At 40.2% G+C, this 16,778-nt stretch overlaps 1 protein-coding gene across 1 annotated transcript in view; it reads left to right on the forward strand.

Annotated features, from left to right (window-relative positions):
* The window catches only part of LMLN (leishmanolysin like peptidase), a 60,636-nt gene continuing 45,088 nt past the window's right edge, over positions 1,231 to 16,778 (forward strand). Inside the window, exons 1-6 of the mRNA XM_003358776.4 lie at positions 1,231 to 1,488; positions 9,504 to 9,601; positions 10,798 to 10,828; positions 12,379 to 12,461; positions 12,953 to 13,076; positions 16,551 to 16,729. Of these exons, the coding sequence (XP_003358824.3) occupies positions 1,270 to 1,488; positions 9,504 to 9,601; positions 10,798 to 10,828; positions 12,379 to 12,461; positions 12,953 to 13,076; positions 16,551 to 16,729 (734 nt within the window). The 5' untranslated portion in view covers positions 1,231 to 1,269. The remainder of the gene's footprint in view (positions 1,489 to 9,503; positions 9,602 to 10,797; positions 10,829 to 12,378; positions 12,462 to 12,952; positions 13,077 to 16,550; positions 16,730 to 16,778) is intronic.

The following is a 16,778-nucleotide window of genomic DNA, read 5'->3' on the forward strand; positions in this document are numbered from 1 at the left end:
ACTTAAATGACTAGCAGCTCGTCCTCTAGACCACTGAAACTGCCTCTCCCCCATAATGGCACTGCTGTCAACACTAGGAACTCGAAGATGACTGATTCCATTCTTTGTTCACAATCTGGTATGTGATTTTGTGCAGAAAACACATCCTGACAGTGATAAATTTTGCTTGAAATCCCACCTTACATTAGTGGTGGTATAATAGACATATATAATGAGTCTATTTGAAATATGCCCCATGTCTTTATTGAGTACATAATCTTTGCCAATGAACTGTAAGTTCTTGAGGATTTTCTGTTTTCTTCCTACCACTACAGTTTCTAGTATTGTAATTTACAATATTCAATTTCTGGAATTCCAGCTCAGTGTTTGCAGTTCCTACTTTTAATTCTTTGTTTCATGGGCCACAGGGAGTTTTGTCACAATTTGTAATTTCTTTTTTTTTTTTTTTTACTTCTGCACAGCTCAGTTTTTAAGGTAGTTGCCTTAATGGCAAGGGTCCTACCTAGTCCCTGGGGTTAATGCAGGTGCAATTCTTACTTTCATAGAAGTTAAGGGATGGGGATGAATAGGAAAGAACGCATCATTTGATTTTACAGAAAATGACTTTAGTTAATAAGTGGGTCTAGGAGTTGTCGCTGTGGCTCAGTGTGTTAAGAATCCGACTTCAGCGGCTGGGTTAGCTGTGGAAGTGCGATTCGACGTTTGCCTGGCACAGTGTGTTAAAGCATTCAGGGCTGCCATAGCTGCAGCTGGATTCAAACCCTGTCCCTGAGGAACTTGCATATGCTGTAGGTGTGGCCATAAAAGAAAAAAAAAAAAAAAGTGGGTCTAAAATTGGTGACTCAATACAATAAAAAAGAAAATTATATACCATTTATCTTTTATACACAGAGCTAAACCATAAAAGATTTTACACCTGTTTATATGTCAAAAGTACCTGGCACCTAGTGGGTGCCTATCTTTTCAGTGAATAACTGAATTAAAAACTGGAAGCCCTCAGTAAACGGACACCCACATATTACTATACCATTACTATCGGCATCCACTAGTCTTCCCACAGTTCAACTCACGTGGGCTGCTAAATGGTATTTATTGGCCGGCTTCACGCGAATGAGATGCGATGGACGTGATGCAACTCATCTTCCACGGTCAACTTCTTACCGGTGACGCTAACCAATCAAAAAGCATCTTCCCTCCGCCAAGTCTCTCCACCTGCCCAGACGGGGAAGGGGCGGGGCTAGCGCTGGGCGCGGAGGCGTCACGTACTCCATGGTAACGACGCTCGGCCTGAAGATGGCGGCCGAGTTGGGTAGAGGAGAGGGCTCCCGGGGTCCAGGCCGGGGCCCGAGTCAGTGGCACTGGAGCGGTTCTTTGTGGATCCGAGGCGTTTTACTCCTGTTGGGCGGGCTCCGCGCAAGCGCCACATCGATTCCTGTCTACTTGGGCAATTCTCCTCCCTGCCGGCATCACGTCCCTTCTGACTCCGAGGTAGGGCGACGGAGGGACGGGAGCGGGCCACTGGAGGGTAAAGTAACACGGGAAGCGGTGGCATAGAGGATAGTGATTGGAACTAGGTGTACTGGAGGAAAAGCGAGATTCGGCCAAAGTCTGAACTCATAGAGGGCCGGGACCTATCAACTCCCTTTCTGCACAGCAGAGTGGCTGGCTCACTTAAGACTCAGAACATCACCACTTTCCCGTGCGGAGGGTTGTGCTTATCAGGTAGTCCTAGAGCAGTGGTTTTCAAACTTGAGCGTGCATCAGAATCACCTGAAGGACTTGTTAAAACACAAATTGCCGCTCCATTCCCTCCCACTACCCACTTTTGACTCACTAGATCTGGGATGAGGCCCCAGAATTTGTAGGTAAAGTTTTTAGACGGTTAATGATGCTGCTTGACAAAGGACCTCACTTGGGGAACCACTGAGCCAAAAGGTTTGAGAATAATTGATAGAAGAGCTAGACAATGGTGTTAGGGGGTATTGGGGATTCTCTGGAGACAAAATTCAAGTTTTTCTTCAAGTTACTTTATCGCTTCTCTTGCTTTGCCCTGTTCTCCTGCCCTGGAAGTGCCGCCTCCTTCCCATTCTATTTTTCTTCCTGTCTACATTCTTTCATTCTAAGTTCCTTAACCTCATTGTAACCTGCTGAAACCACCTCAGCAGAATGTTTTTTCCATTTCACAGTACGTCTTATCTGTACTTTCTTTTGGCACTTAACCAAGTACCGCTATGTGGTGACAGGCTTAATTTTTCGGGCTTGTCTTGCCTTTGTAGTTAAATTGTAATGTTCCTTGGGATAAGTTTTGTGTCTTATACTTTGATCCCAACACACTGCTTAGCTCAGAGAGCCCATAATAATCAGTATTCTTTGAGGAAAGGAGACACAGTGCCTGGGGCAGGGCTGCATGTTGTGATTGATTTTATAATTTGTCTTACTACTTTTATCAAAATAAATTAGAAATTTTCAGTTTAGCCCAGAAATCTAAAACAGCTCATTTTTGTTCGTTTCCAAGAACTTCGGTGCATGCTGTTGATAACCATATGTGCCAGAATACTAAGCTTGAGATTCGTGGCTGTATTACAGCTTTTATCATGACACTGCATTTTGGCTGAGTGATTTTATTTTTTAGTCTGTTAGCAACTTTTAAGTTTATAATACAGTATTGTTGACTATAATTGCTGTATTGTGCATTAGATCTCCAGGACTTATTTATTTACTAGCTGCAAGTTTATACCGTTAAACAACATTCCATTTCCTACACCCACCTGGTCAATTCTTTTTAAAAAATACTTCGCAAAGTCCTGCACACCCCTTTTTGAATTTAAATTAAAATGAGAGAAAATAGTTCAAAGAACTGCAAAATCTTTGTGCTGGAAGGAAGCTTCAGAGCTATTTTCTTCTTCTGGTTGTTGCCAGTGTACAAATCTCCTACTTATATTTGAACATCTCCACAGACAGTCTCTTTGCTCTTTGGAGAGATCGTTGTTTTTTTATAGAGTTGAAAACTCTTCCTGAAACTTCTACCCGCTATTTTTATTTATGGCTCTCAGATGAACAAACTAAATAGTGATGGTGCTTCAGATATTAAAAGCAAGCTATTAAGTTCTTCTTGAGAGTTCTCATCCTTCATAAATTTTCCTAGTTCTTCATAGAGTATGTAATAGCAAATCCTTCTAACCATTCTTTTTGCTTTAACCTAGACACAAAATATAGACAAGTACTATTCCTTGCACACATCCTGGTGACTGCACCTGTGTTAAATGCTACAGGAAATTTCTGTACCTTTTTATTGTAGTGGTGGAGAACTGCAAAACATTTGACTTATATAACTTGTTCTCAACTAAAGACTGTTTTGTTTTTGTTTCTTATTATGTAAATTATAAGAAAGCCAAAACCAGAATAGTGTAATTAACTCCCATGTCCCTTCACCTAGCTTCAACACTTTAGGGGTATTCTCTCATTTGTTTCATGTACTTCTACCCATTCCCCATCCTCCCTCTGTTATTGTTACTTTTAAAGGGTTTTTTTTTTTTTGGTAAGTTTTGTTTATATTGAAATGTAGCAAATGTAGTCATGTACATTAATATAAGACCCAGGACCCTGTCACAATATAGAACAGTTTCAACTCTCCAGAAAGTTCCCTCCTGTCCTGTGCCAGTTAGTCTTTCCCATCCACTCCAGGCAACTATTTCTCTAATGTTTTATTTTAGATTTAGATTTTATTTAATGAATTTATTAGTTTATTTATTGTCCGCACCTGCAGGATGTGCAGATTTCCCCAAGCCAGGGATTAAACCCTCATGACAGCAGTGATCCATGCAGTTGCAGTAACACCGGATCCTTTAACCCACTGCACCACAAAGAGAACTCCTAAATTTAGATTTTACATTAAATTAGTTTTGCCTGTTTTAGAACCTAGCTTATATAAATGGAATTATATAATATTTAGTGTTATGTGGTAGATGACATTGAATTTTCCAGTAGTGAAACCTTGCATTTTTGGAATCGTCCCTACTTGATCATGATATATTATCTGTTTAATATACTTCTTTTTATTTTGGTCTTTTTAGGGCCACACCCATGGCATATAGAGGGTCCCAGGCTAGGGGTCTAATCAGAGCTATAGCCGCCGGCCTACGCTACAGCCACAGTGACGCCAGATCCCAGCCATGTCTGTGACCTATACCATAGCTCACAGCAACGCCACATCCTTTACCCACTGAGCAAGGCCAGGAATCGAACCTGCATCCTCAGGGGTACTAGTCAGATTCATTTCCACTGAGCCACAACAGGAACTCATGTTTAGTACACTTCTGAAATCAGTTTTCTAATAGACGAATGATTTTGTTTGTTTGTTTGTTTTTTAGGTCCTCACCTGCTGCATATGGAGGTTCCCAGGCTAGGGGTCTAATAGGAGATACAGCTGCTGGCCTACACCACAGCCACAGCAACACAGGATCCGAGCCCCATCTGTGACCTACAGCACAGCTCATGGCAACGCCGGATCCTTAACCCACTGAGCAAGGCCAGGGATCAAACCCGCAACCTCATGGTTCCTAATCGGATTCATTTCCACTGCGTCATGGTGGGAACTCCAGAGGCTTATTAATTTTATTAATCATTTTATTTAAAATTTTTTCTTTTTTTACTTTTTAGGGCTTCACCCATGGCGTATGGAAGTTCCCAGGCTAGGGGTTGAATTGGAGCTACAGCTGCAGGCCTACATCACAGCCACAGCAACACTGTGGGATCTGAACCACGTCTGCGACCTACAGAACAGTTCATGGCAGTGCCGGATCCACAATCCACTGAGTGAGGCCAGGGATAGAACCCGCATCCTCATGGATATTATTCAGAATCGTTTCTGCTGAGCCACAATGGGAACTCCCTTATTAGTCATTTTAAATAGCCAACTGTTGATTTCAGTCATTTTTGTATGTATTCATGGTAAATATAGGAACTTTTCAAAGTTTAGTTTCACTTATATTCTGGTCCTTTTGCTATTATTGTAATATATAATACCTCTGTGTATATTATAAATCTCATAATTGCAGTTTTATAATTTTAGTTTTATATTTGGTGACATTTTAACAGCTTTATCGAGGTATAATTTACATGGTCTAAAATCTACCATTTATAAGGTAAAAAATATGGAATGCTTCCCAGGGGCCATGCTATCTTTCCGTATCCTTCCAATTTTAGTATATGTCCCACCAAAGCAAAAACTAATTTTAGTTTTAAATGGCTAATGTCTTGGAGTTCCCATCATAGCTCAGCAGAAACAAATCTGACTAGTATTCATGAAGACGCAAGTTCGGTCTCTGTATGTTACTGTGCCTTTGACTTCTAACAGGTAGAACAGTTTTCAGAGCTTCCTAAGAGTCAGTCCCCAGGTTGTAGTCCTCAGTTTGGTTCAAATAAAATTTGCTCTTTTCTTCTTTATTTGTTTGTTGATTGAATTTTCGTCAACATTTCCAAGAGTCCTCTCCTAGTGGAGTCACATAGCACTTCAGCAGTAACTTGTAACAACAGGCACAAAAATGTTGTCTGCAAGGGAAGCTCATCTGAATCCAGGAGTCAAGGGTTTTTATTGGAAATTGGTCACGTTAGCACAATTTCAGTCACTAAAATTCCTGACTCTGAGAAGTAAAAAAAAAGTTCAACATAATTTCTAGTAACAGTTTGGCACAATGAGACTTCCTTATCACTTAACGAAGTTTTACATCAGTGTAGGAAACTTTACCATTCAGATTCTCAGACCAGAGAATAGTCAAACTTGTAAGCAGGCCTTTCTAAAGATAGTGTCTTAGACCTGCTATGTTAGCTATTTTTTGGACAAAAAAATTTTTTTCAGCTAATTTTTTTTTAATTTTTATTTTTTCCTTTATAGTTGATTTAGTATTCTGTCAATTTCTACTGTACAGCAAAGTGACCCAGTGATACATGTATATGTATATATTCTTTTTCTCACATTATCTTCTATCATGTTCCATCACAAGTGTTCACAATAGACTTTTAAAATTATTTATTTATTTATTTATTGCTATTTTAGGGCTATACCCGCCACATATGGAGGTTCCCAGGCTAGGGGTTGAACATGGGAGCTGTAACCACCCATCTACACCACAGCCACAGTATCGCGGGATCCGAGCCATGTCTGTGACCTACACCACAGCTCATGCCAACACCAGATCCTTAAGCCACTGAATGAGGCCAGGGATCGAACCCGCATCCTCATGGATCCTAGTTGGGTTCATTAACCACTGAGCCATGAAGGGAACTCCCCAAAATAGACTTTTATATTACAAATCATTTCCTTTTGTTCCCATTCCTTCCTAAAGATCCAGTATAGACTGCATGTTTGTGTCCCCCCACCCCAATGCATGTGTTAAATCCTTGCTCTTAATATAATGGTTAGAGGGTCAGTCTTTGGGGATGATTAGGTCATGAGGGCCGAGCCCTTATGAATGAGATTAATACCATTATGAAATAGCACCTTGCCCCTTCTGCCAAAGAAGACAATGAGAATAGGGCCTTAAGAAACAGGAAGTGGGCCCTCTCCAGACATCAAGTCTTCTGATGCCTTGGTCTTGGACTTGCTAGCCTCCAGAACTATAAGAAATAAATTTCTGTTGTTTATAAGCCACCCAGTTCATGGTTTTCTGTTATAGCAGCCTAAATTAAGACAAGATCCAAGTTACCATCTAGTGTCACTGCATTAGCCTGAAGAACTTAGTGTTTCTTGTAGTGGAAGTCTGCTGGTGATAAATTCTCTCAATTTTTGTTTATCTGAAATATCTTTATTTCCTCTTCATTTTTGAAGGGTAATTAGTTTCATTGGAGATAGACTTTAGTGTTGAACATCTTTCTTTTAGCATTTTAATTAAAGTTCCATTGTCTTCTGATCTTCATTTTTTTTTTTTTTTTTCTTTTCAGGGCCTCACGGGCAGCATATGAAAGTCCTTAGTTTAGGGGTTGAATCAGAGTTGCAGTTGCCAGCCTCCACCACAGCCACAGCAACATCAGATCCTTAACCCACTGGGTGAAGCCAGGAATGGAACCTGTATCCTTACGGATACTAGTCGGATTCTTAACCTGCTGAAACAACAGGGACTCCCATATTTTTATGTTTTTAATTTTATTTTTTAATTCTCGCTCTCTTTTTTTGGATATACTCATTTATTTATTTATTTATTTATTTATTTATTTATTCATTTGCTTGCTTGCTTGCTTGCTTTTTAGGGCCACACCTGTAGCACACGGAAGTTCACAGGCAAGGTGTTGAATTGGAGCTACAGCTGCCGGGCAGCAGTACAGGCACAGCAGCTTAGTTCCTGGTTGGATTTGTTAACCACTGAGTCACGGTGGGAACTCCCCAGTCACAGCAACTTGGGATATGAGCTGTGTCTGCGTACCACACCATAGTTCATGGCCTATGCCACAGCCACAACAATGCAGGATCCTTAACCCACTGAGCAAGGCCAGGGATCAAACTGTGTCCTCATCAATACTAGTCAGGTTTGTTACTGCTGAGCCAGGATGGGAACTCCTTTTGACTACGCTTTGACATGTGGAAGTCCCAGGCTAGGTTGAACCCAAGGCATAGTAGTGACAACACCTAATCTCTGAATCATTAACTGCTAGGCCATTAGGGAACTCCTCACTCTCTTTTATTACTGCCAAAATAAGAAGAAATGGAACCTGATCTTCATATTTTTTATTAAAGATTTTTTTTTTTTTGGTCTGTACTCACAGCACATGGCACTTCCCGGGCCAGGGATCGAATCTTGGTGAAGAAGGTAGAGAGCCTTCCTCGATACCCTGTTATTCCTCACATGCATAGACTCCCCCATTATCAACATTCCCAATCAGAGTGGTACTTTTGTTACAGTTGCTGAAGCTTCATAATCACCCAAAGTCCATAGTTTACATTAGGGTTTACTCTTGGTACTGCACATTCTATGGGTTTGGACAAAGGTATAATGAATGGCATGTAGCCATTATTACAGTGTATATGGGCTAGTTTCACTGCCCTCAAAATCCTCAGTGCTCTATTTTGTTATGGCCACACCTGGAGCATATGAAAGTATGGAAGCTCCCCAGCCAGGGATTAAATCCAAGCCACAGCTGCAAAGTACGTTACAGCTGCAGCAATGTGGGATCCTTTATTTTTTTATTTTTTAGGGCCGCACCTATGGCATATGGAAATTCCCAGGCTAGGGTTCAAATGAGAACTGCAGCCGCTGGCCTATGCCACAGCCACAGCAACGCTGGATCCTTAACCCACTGAGCAAGGCCAGGGATCGAACCTGTGTCATCATGGATGCTAGTCAGATTCGTTTCCCTTGAGCCACGATGAGAACTCCAGTGTTGGATCGTTTTAACTTACGATCCAACACTGTGTTGGATAGTGTATCAAATGCATGCCTGCACAGCAACACAAGCCATTGCGGTCACATTCTTAACCCACTGTACCACAGTGGGAACTCTGGAAGTTTTTAATTTTAATAAAGTTGAAATTACTAATTCATGAATCATGCTTTTAGTATTGTATCTAAAAAGTCATTGCTATATCTAAGGACATCTATTTTTCTTCTATGTTCTAAGAGTTTTTTGGTTTTCTCTTACATTTAGGTCTATATTCCATTTTGAGTTAATTTTTCTGGAAGATGTAAGATCTGTCTCTAGATTCATTTTTTTCCATTTGCATATCCAGTTGTTTCAGTACTATTTGTCGAAAAGACTATCTTTGCACTATTGTATTGCCTTTTATACTGATCAGTTGACTGTATTTATGTGGGTCTGTTTCTGGGTTCTCTATTCTGTTCCACTGATCTATTTGTTTCTCCTTTTGCCAGTATCACACTGTCTTGATACTATAACTTTATAATAAATCTTAAAGTCAGGTAGTGTCAGTCCTTCAACTTTGTTTTTGCCTTCAACATTTTATTGACTATTCTGGGTCTTTTGCCCTCAATATAAACTTCAGAATTAGTTTGTTGATATTCACAGTACAACTTGCTGAGATTTTGATTGGGACTGCATTGAATCTATAGATTAAGTTGGGAAGAACTGATGTTCTGACAATATTGAGTCTTCCTATCTTCAAGAATGAACTACCTCTTGATTTATTTAGTTCTTTTTATTTTTTTCTGGGTACTACACTTGAAATTCAGTTTATTGGGATTTCCCATTGCGGCTCAGTAGGTTAAGAATCTGACTAGTATCAGTGAAAATGCGGGTTTGATCTCTGGCTTCACTCAGTGGGTTAAGGATCCAGTGTTGCTGCAAGCTGCGGTGTAGGTCACAGATGCAGATAGGATCTGGCATTGCTGTGGCTGTGGCTTAAGCCGGCAGCTGCATCTCCAATTAGACCCCTAGCCTGGAAACATCCATATCCTGCAGGTGTGGTCCTAAAAAGAAAAAATAAAAGAAATTTAAATTTATTTTATTAATTTCAAGTTGTGACATCATTAGTCAATCTATTCCTTTTTTTTCAGGTCATAAATAAGGTCCATCTTAAGGCAAATCATATTGTAAGGAGAGATGTTAATGAACATTTAAGAATCAAGACTGTCTACGATAAAAGCATTGAAGAGTAAGTGTACCATTATTTTGTCATCTTTTGTTTTTTTTTTTTTTTTGGTCTTTTTGTCTTTTTAGGGCCTCACCTGTGGCATATGGAGGTTCCCAGGCTAGGGGTCCAATTGGAACTGTAGCTATTGGCCTATGCCAGAGCCAGGGATCGAACCCACGTCCTCATGGATGCTTGTCAGGTTTGCTAACTGCTGAGCCACAACGGGAACTCCTTGTCATTGTTTTTATTAAGAATCAAATGATTGAAGGTATTTTCATCTGTTACCTGGAGTTCCACAGTTGGAACTGGTGCTAATGCACCCTTAAAATGGAGTTAAGCTAAATTGGCTTTTTAGTTTGGAAAGATGGGGGCCATGGGATATAATTTAAACCTATACATCTGAATAATTTAAACAGAACTGGTATATATCTACTTGGATGTGGTCTATAGCAGACTTGGAAGGCACTCCCACAATAAGTACCTGGAAGAAAAATAGGAAGAAGTCCTAATATATACAATAATAATATATACACAATTATTAACCAGAGACATGATATAGTCTGATTTTTTTTTTTTTTTTGTCTTTTTGTCTTTTTTGTTGTTGTTGTTGTTGTTGCTATTTCTTGGGCCACTCCCGCGGCATATGGAGGTTCCCAGGCTAGGGGTTGAATCGGAGCCGTAGCCACCGGCCTACGCCAGAGCCACAGCAACGCGGGATCCGAGCCACGTCTGCAACCTACACCACAGCTCACGGCAACGCCGGATCATTAACCCACTGAGCAAGGGCAGGGACCGAACCCGCAACCTCATGGTTCCTAGTCGGATTCGTTAACCACTGCGCCACGACAGGAACTCCTTTTTTTTTTTTTTTTTTTTTTGTCTTTATAGTCTGATTTTTAATTGAGGGTAAGAGGGGTCCAGAAAACAGATAAAGTATGAATTGGTAGTAGTTTACGAAGAGCTATTAGTAGTTGATGTCTTTACCTACTTTTAACTTCCCAAATGGAATGAGATAGTATGTGATCATGCCTGGTGTTATGTTTTGGCACAGAATAAACTTGTAAATGCTCATTGAGGTAAATTAAGATTTGAGGGGACTGATATTGCCTACATCCACAAAGTATTCCTTGGGACTCTTGCCAGATGTATTCTAAACAAATGAGACAGTGCTCTGCCCTCAGCATGGGAATTTTTATGTTTTATGTCTTCATTTTCAGGTTGCTTCCCGAGAAAAGATACCTTGTAAAGGTATGTAATAAGCACTTATGGCCTGAACTGGACACTTAAAATGGGTGTATTTTATTGTATGTACATTTTATTTGGTAATGAAAAGTATATACATGATTGTTTTGTAAATGACTGAATGAAAGATGTTGGTAGTGAATGAATTTATCACTTTCACCAAATATGTATTTGTGATGCACTCACCAAAACTTTGTTCATATTTGATATTGTTAGTCTTCTTTTTTTTTTCCCTGACACACATGCAGAAGTTCCTGGGCCAGGGGTTAAACTAGCGCCACATCAGTGACCCAAGCCACAGCAATGACAAAGCTGCATCCTTTAACCCCAGGCCACTAGGGAACTCCCCTCATTTTATAATTTGATATTAAATCATTCTTCTCATTTTTTCACTCATTCTCTTAAGTTCAGGGGAGGCAGAACATCCTGAGGATAGGATGGAAAAGATGATTTTTAAGATACATTGAGGATACCAATGGAAATGCTTATTCTCCTGAAGATTGATGATAGCATAATGTGCCAAAGTTATTTAGAGGTGCTAGCCTCATCAGTTTTTTAACTGTTATGGAGGCATACACACACTTTAAGCCAATTCATTATGGGCCACAGAAATTGGTGAGGTTAAAGTAGATCTTGTAAACAGGATTTTCTTTTCTTTTTTTCTTTTTGGTCTTTTTAGGGCCATACCCATGGTATATGAAGATTCCCAGGCTAGGGATCAAATTGGAACTGTAACCTCTGGCCTGCGCCACAGCCACAGCAACTTGGGATCCAAGCTGCATCTGCAAGCTACACCACAGCTCACAGCAATGCCAGATCCTTAATGCACTGAGCGAGGCCAGGAAATGAACCTACATCCTCATGGTTTCTGGTCAGATTCAATTCTGCTGAGCCACGACAGGAACTCCTAAACATAGGATTTTCTTTGGAGTTCCCATTGTGGCACAGTGGAAACAAATCCACCTGGGAACCATGAGGTTGCAGGTTTGATCCCTGGCCTTGCTCAGTGGGTTAAGGATCTGGCATTGCCATGAGCTGTGGTTTAGGCCACAGATGGAGCTCAGATCCCACGTTGCTGTGGCTGTGGTGTAGGCTGACAGCTGTAACTCCGATTCGACCCCTAGCCTGGAAACTTCTGTATGCCGCAGGTGTGGCCCTAAAAAGCAAAAAAAAAAAAAAGAAAGAAAGAAAAAAAAAGAAAGATTTTCTTAGTATAAACTACCTCAATGTTGCAGTCATCTGAATCAGTCTCAAAGTAAGTTATATTAATACTTGCAATTTATGTTTTATAATATTGTATTTAAATGGGGTAGGGAAGGAACTTTTTGGTGTTTTTTCCCCCAGACTAAACTGGAAAATGAGGAAATTCCTTTCCTTCTAGACTCACTCTTTCCCCTACTCCTAGCCGCATAACCTTTGCTAACTAGTATCTGTATTCTAGAATTATAAGGCTTTTACCTTCTTTCTCCTTAGTTATTAATATCCTGTGGTTGTTTGAAATCTAGCTTATCTTTTGGCTATAATTCTGACTTTTTTTTTTTTCGACTTTTATGTAGAACAAACTTTTCCCACAAGCTGTTTCTTATTTAGAGAAGACTTTTCAGGTGCGCAGACCCGCGGGCACTATCTTACTTAGCAGGTATGTCCCATGACACACAGGTCATTTTCTTAGTTGATTAGTACTCTGCCCTCCCCATTCTGTCAGTGTGGCAACTTAGGACATTTATACTGGAATATTTTATTATGCTTGTTCTTAGAGAACAAACTTCAAGGTATTTGAAAAGAATAAAAGAGCATCGGTTGGATAATCATTCTCCCCCTGATTTTCCGTTATGAGATGACCCACTGGATCTTTTGCTCACATGTAGTTGTTCCCCTTTCCCATATCCCCTTCCTCCCTCCTTCATGTGTGCAGGTTGGATACTCCAGTATCTGGGTGTTTGAAAGCTCATATCAGGAGGATTTCCCATGGAATTAAAATCCTTAGTCTATTTTTCTAGTTAAAAGAGTAGCCATTATTAATACACTAAATATAGCAGCTACTAGTTTCTTACAATGTTTTAACTGCTGTGAACTAATCCTTTTTTCGTTTGTTTTGTAATTAAACTTTGATATATAACTGAACTGAAGACAATGTGCAACAAACCAGTACCAATACCTGCGGAAGGAAAATGATCACCATAGATGCTGTACTGAGGAGTGTGCAGAGCATACAAAATGTGGCCCAGTTATAGTGCCTGAGGAGCACCTCCAGGTAATGCATCCTGTTCTTAGCAATGTTTTTATTCTTTGGGATAAACCTAGGACAGATTTTTTTTTTTTTTTTTTTTTTTTTTTTTTTTTTTTTTTAAGGGCTGCACCTGCGGCATATGGAGGTTCCCAGGCTAGGGGTCTAATCGGAGCTACAACCGCCAGCCTACGCCAGAGCCACAGCAACACCAGATCCAAGCTGCATCTGCGACCTACACCACAGCTCATGGCAACGCCAGATCTGTAACCCACTGAGCGAGGACAGGGATTGAACCAGCAACCTCATGGTAAACCTAGGACAGATTTTGAATCTGTGATTGTCAACAAGAAGTTTTTACAGACTAAGTTCAAAAGCTTCATTCTTCTACCAAAGGTAATCACAGTTAGGTATGCTGACTTTATTCTTTTGTTGGTTTTCAAATGAATTTAATGGTTTTTTTCCTTCTTTTTTTCTTTTATCAGTTTGAATCATTTCTTTTAGCAGGTATGTATCAGTATTTTTAAAGGGAATTTTATCTTTTAAATTTTTTTTAAAAATGTGTGCTTCAGGGAGTTCCCGTTGTGGCGCAGCAGAAACAAATCCGACAAGGAACCATGAGGTTTCAGGTTCCATCCCTGGCCTCGCTCAGTGGGTAAAGGATCTGGTGTTGCCGTGAGCTGTGGTGCAGGTCGCAGGTGCGGCTCAGATCCTGCGTTGCTGTGGCTGCGGTGTAGGCTGGCAGCTGCAGTTCCAATTCGACCCCTGGGCTGGGAACCTCCATATGCTGAGGATGTGACCCTAAAAAGCAGGAAAAAAAAAAGTGTACTTCAACACAGTGTTGAAACATATTCCGCCTTATGTAACATATGTTCAAGGATATTCTTTGCAAAACCATAAACATGCCTATGAATATTAGTTGAACTATGATATAACCATATAATGGAACACTATGTACCTGTTAAAGAATGAAGTAGATCTCTCTATGTTGATTTGGAAAGATATTTAAGCTCTTAAATGAAGAAAAAAGTGGTAAGTCAGTATATGTAGTTAGCCCATATTATTTAAAAATTATCATCAATTATTTAGGTTTCCATAAAGCTGAAATAAAAACAGAAATAAAAAGTATATACACACATAAAAGAGTTCCAGTTATGCCTCAGCAGTAACAAACCTGACTAGGATCCATGAAGATGCGGGTTTGATCCCTGGCCTCACTCAGTGGGTTAAGGATCCAGTGGTGCTGTGAGCTGCGGTATAGGTGGAAGATGTAGCTTGGATCTTGTGTTGCTGTGGCTGTGGTGTAGGCCAGCATCTATAGCTCTGATTCTGCCCTTAGCCTGGAAATTTGTATATACCGAGAGTGTGGCCCTAAAAAGTAAAAAAAAAAAAAAAATCTGGAGATATACTAAAATTTTAATGGTTTTCTTTACAAGTTGAATTGTTGAGGACTTTTCTTTGGTAAGTTATATATTTTGTAGTTTTCTGACTTTTCATATTAGACATATATTACTTGTATCAGAAAAAAGAAAAAAATTAAATGTATAAATTAGAAAACTAATTTGTTTTTACGTATATTTTGTAAAGTATGATTTTTTTTTTTTTGTCTTTTTAGGGCTGCATGTGTGGCATATGGAAGTTCCCAGGTGAAGGGTTGAATTGGAGCTGCAGCTGCAGGCCTTTACCACAGCCATAGCAACACAGGATTCTAGCCATGTCTGTGACTTACACCACAGTGCACGGCAAAGCCAGATCCTTAACCCACTGAACAAGGCCAGGGATCAAACCTGCATCCTCATGGACACTAGTTGGGTTTCTTACTACTGAGCCTCAACAGGAACTCCTTTTTTTTTTTTTTTTTTGCATTCTTTTTTTTATTTTAATTTTTTTTATTATAGTTGATTTACAATGGAACTCCATCTATTTATAATTTGAAGATTATGATTGCTTAGAGCTTTGATAGAAGTTCTCTAAAAAGCTGATGTTAAAAGGGCCAACTTGGGGAGTTTCCATCATAGTGACAGTGCACTATAATCCGACTACAGGAATTCCCATTGTGGATCACTGGGTTATTAACCTGACTGATATCCATTAGGATTCAGGTTTGGGAGTTCCCATCGTGGTGCAGTGGTTGACGAATCCGACTAGGAACCATGAGGTTGCGGGTTCGGTCCCTGCCCTTGCTCAGTGGGTTAATGATCCGGCGTTGCCGTGAGCTGTGGTGTAGGTTGCAGATGCGGCTCGGATCCCGTGTTGCTGTGGCTCTGGCATAGGCTGGCAGCTGCGGCTCCAATTAGACCCCTAGCCTGGGAACCTCCATATGCCGCGGGAGCGGCCCAAGAAATGGCAAAAAAAGACAAAAAAAAAAGGATTCAGGTTTAATCCTTGACCTGCCTCAGTGTGCTAAGGATCTGGCATTGTTGCAAGTTGCACTGTAGGTTACAGATGCAGCTCCGATCTTTCTTTGCTGTGGCATAATCCGGCAGCTGCAGTTCCAGTTCAACTCCTAGCCTGGTGCCACAGGTGTGGCCCTATAGAAAAAAAAAAAGAAAAGAAAAACAAAAGAATACTATTGCACTGACTCCAGTCACTGTGGAGGTGGCATAGGTCCTGTCCCCGGCCCCGTGCAGTGAGTTCAAGAATCCAGAGTTGCCGCAGTTGCTGCGTAGGTCATAGGTCAGCTGTCATTCAGATTCAATCCCTGGCCTAGGAACTTCCGTGTGCCCTGAGTATGGCTATGAAAAAAACGGCAAAGCTTGCTTAGGAAATTAGAAATGAGGGTAATATGACAAGATAACTTTAATTTTTTACCTTATATACTTTTGTGTTACCTGAATTTTTAATAAGATCAATGAATTACTTTATAATTACTTTATAATAGAAATATATTTCCATTAAATAAAAAGCTTATGTTGAAGTTCCCACTGTAGTGCAGAGGGATCGGTTGCATTTCTGCAGCTTTAGGATGCAGGTTTGATCCCTGGCCTGATACATTGGGTTAAGGATCCTACGTTGTCGCCAAGGCATAGGTCAAAGCTGTGGCTCAGATCCGATTCCTGGCCGGGGAACTCCACATGCTGCAGGGTGGCCAAAAAAATCCAAAAGTTTGTATTTATTAATTTTGAAATAACTATAGATTCACAGAAAGGTGCAAAAAGAAATTGTGTACAAGGAAGTCCCTTGTGATTTTCACCTAGTTTAGGGTTTAAGAAAATCTTTTCTGTTTCAGTGTCTTGTTTTTTGCATCCTGGTTAGATGCCCTTTATAAATAGCAATTGTTTGTTTTAATTAAGATTGTATATAAAGTAGAAATTTTCATGAAATAAATTTAGAGATAGGAGCTGAGTAGAGAGAGAGGTATGGATTTTGATAAAAGTTGAGGGATAATAAATAAAGATTAAATCATACATACTTAGAATCTGGATTCACTATAAATTGAAAGTTCCTATAGCTAACCTTATCCCTGGTCTGATTTTCTGTTGTTGTCCCCTATGGACGTAGCAATGCAGAGTCTGCTGTGGGGGAAAGTGGCCCTGTGGAGCAGTGGGTGTGCCAGACCAAGAGGGCGTCCGGGATGCAGACTTTGTTCTTTATGTTGGTGCTCTGGCCACGGAGAGGTGCAGCCATGAAAACATCATCTCTTATGCAGCCTATTGTCAGCAGGAAGCAAAAATGGACAGGTAAACTTTCCCCTGAGATTTATTTCCCAAGATCTAATATAGGAACTCT

This window comes from Sus scrofa, chromosome 13, assembly GCF_000003025.6.
Source record: "Sus scrofa isolate TJ Tabasco breed Duroc chromosome 13, Sscrofa11.1, whole genome shotgun sequence".
Taxonomy (NCBI): Eukaryota; Metazoa; Chordata; class Mammalia; order Artiodactyla; family Suidae; genus Sus; species Sus scrofa.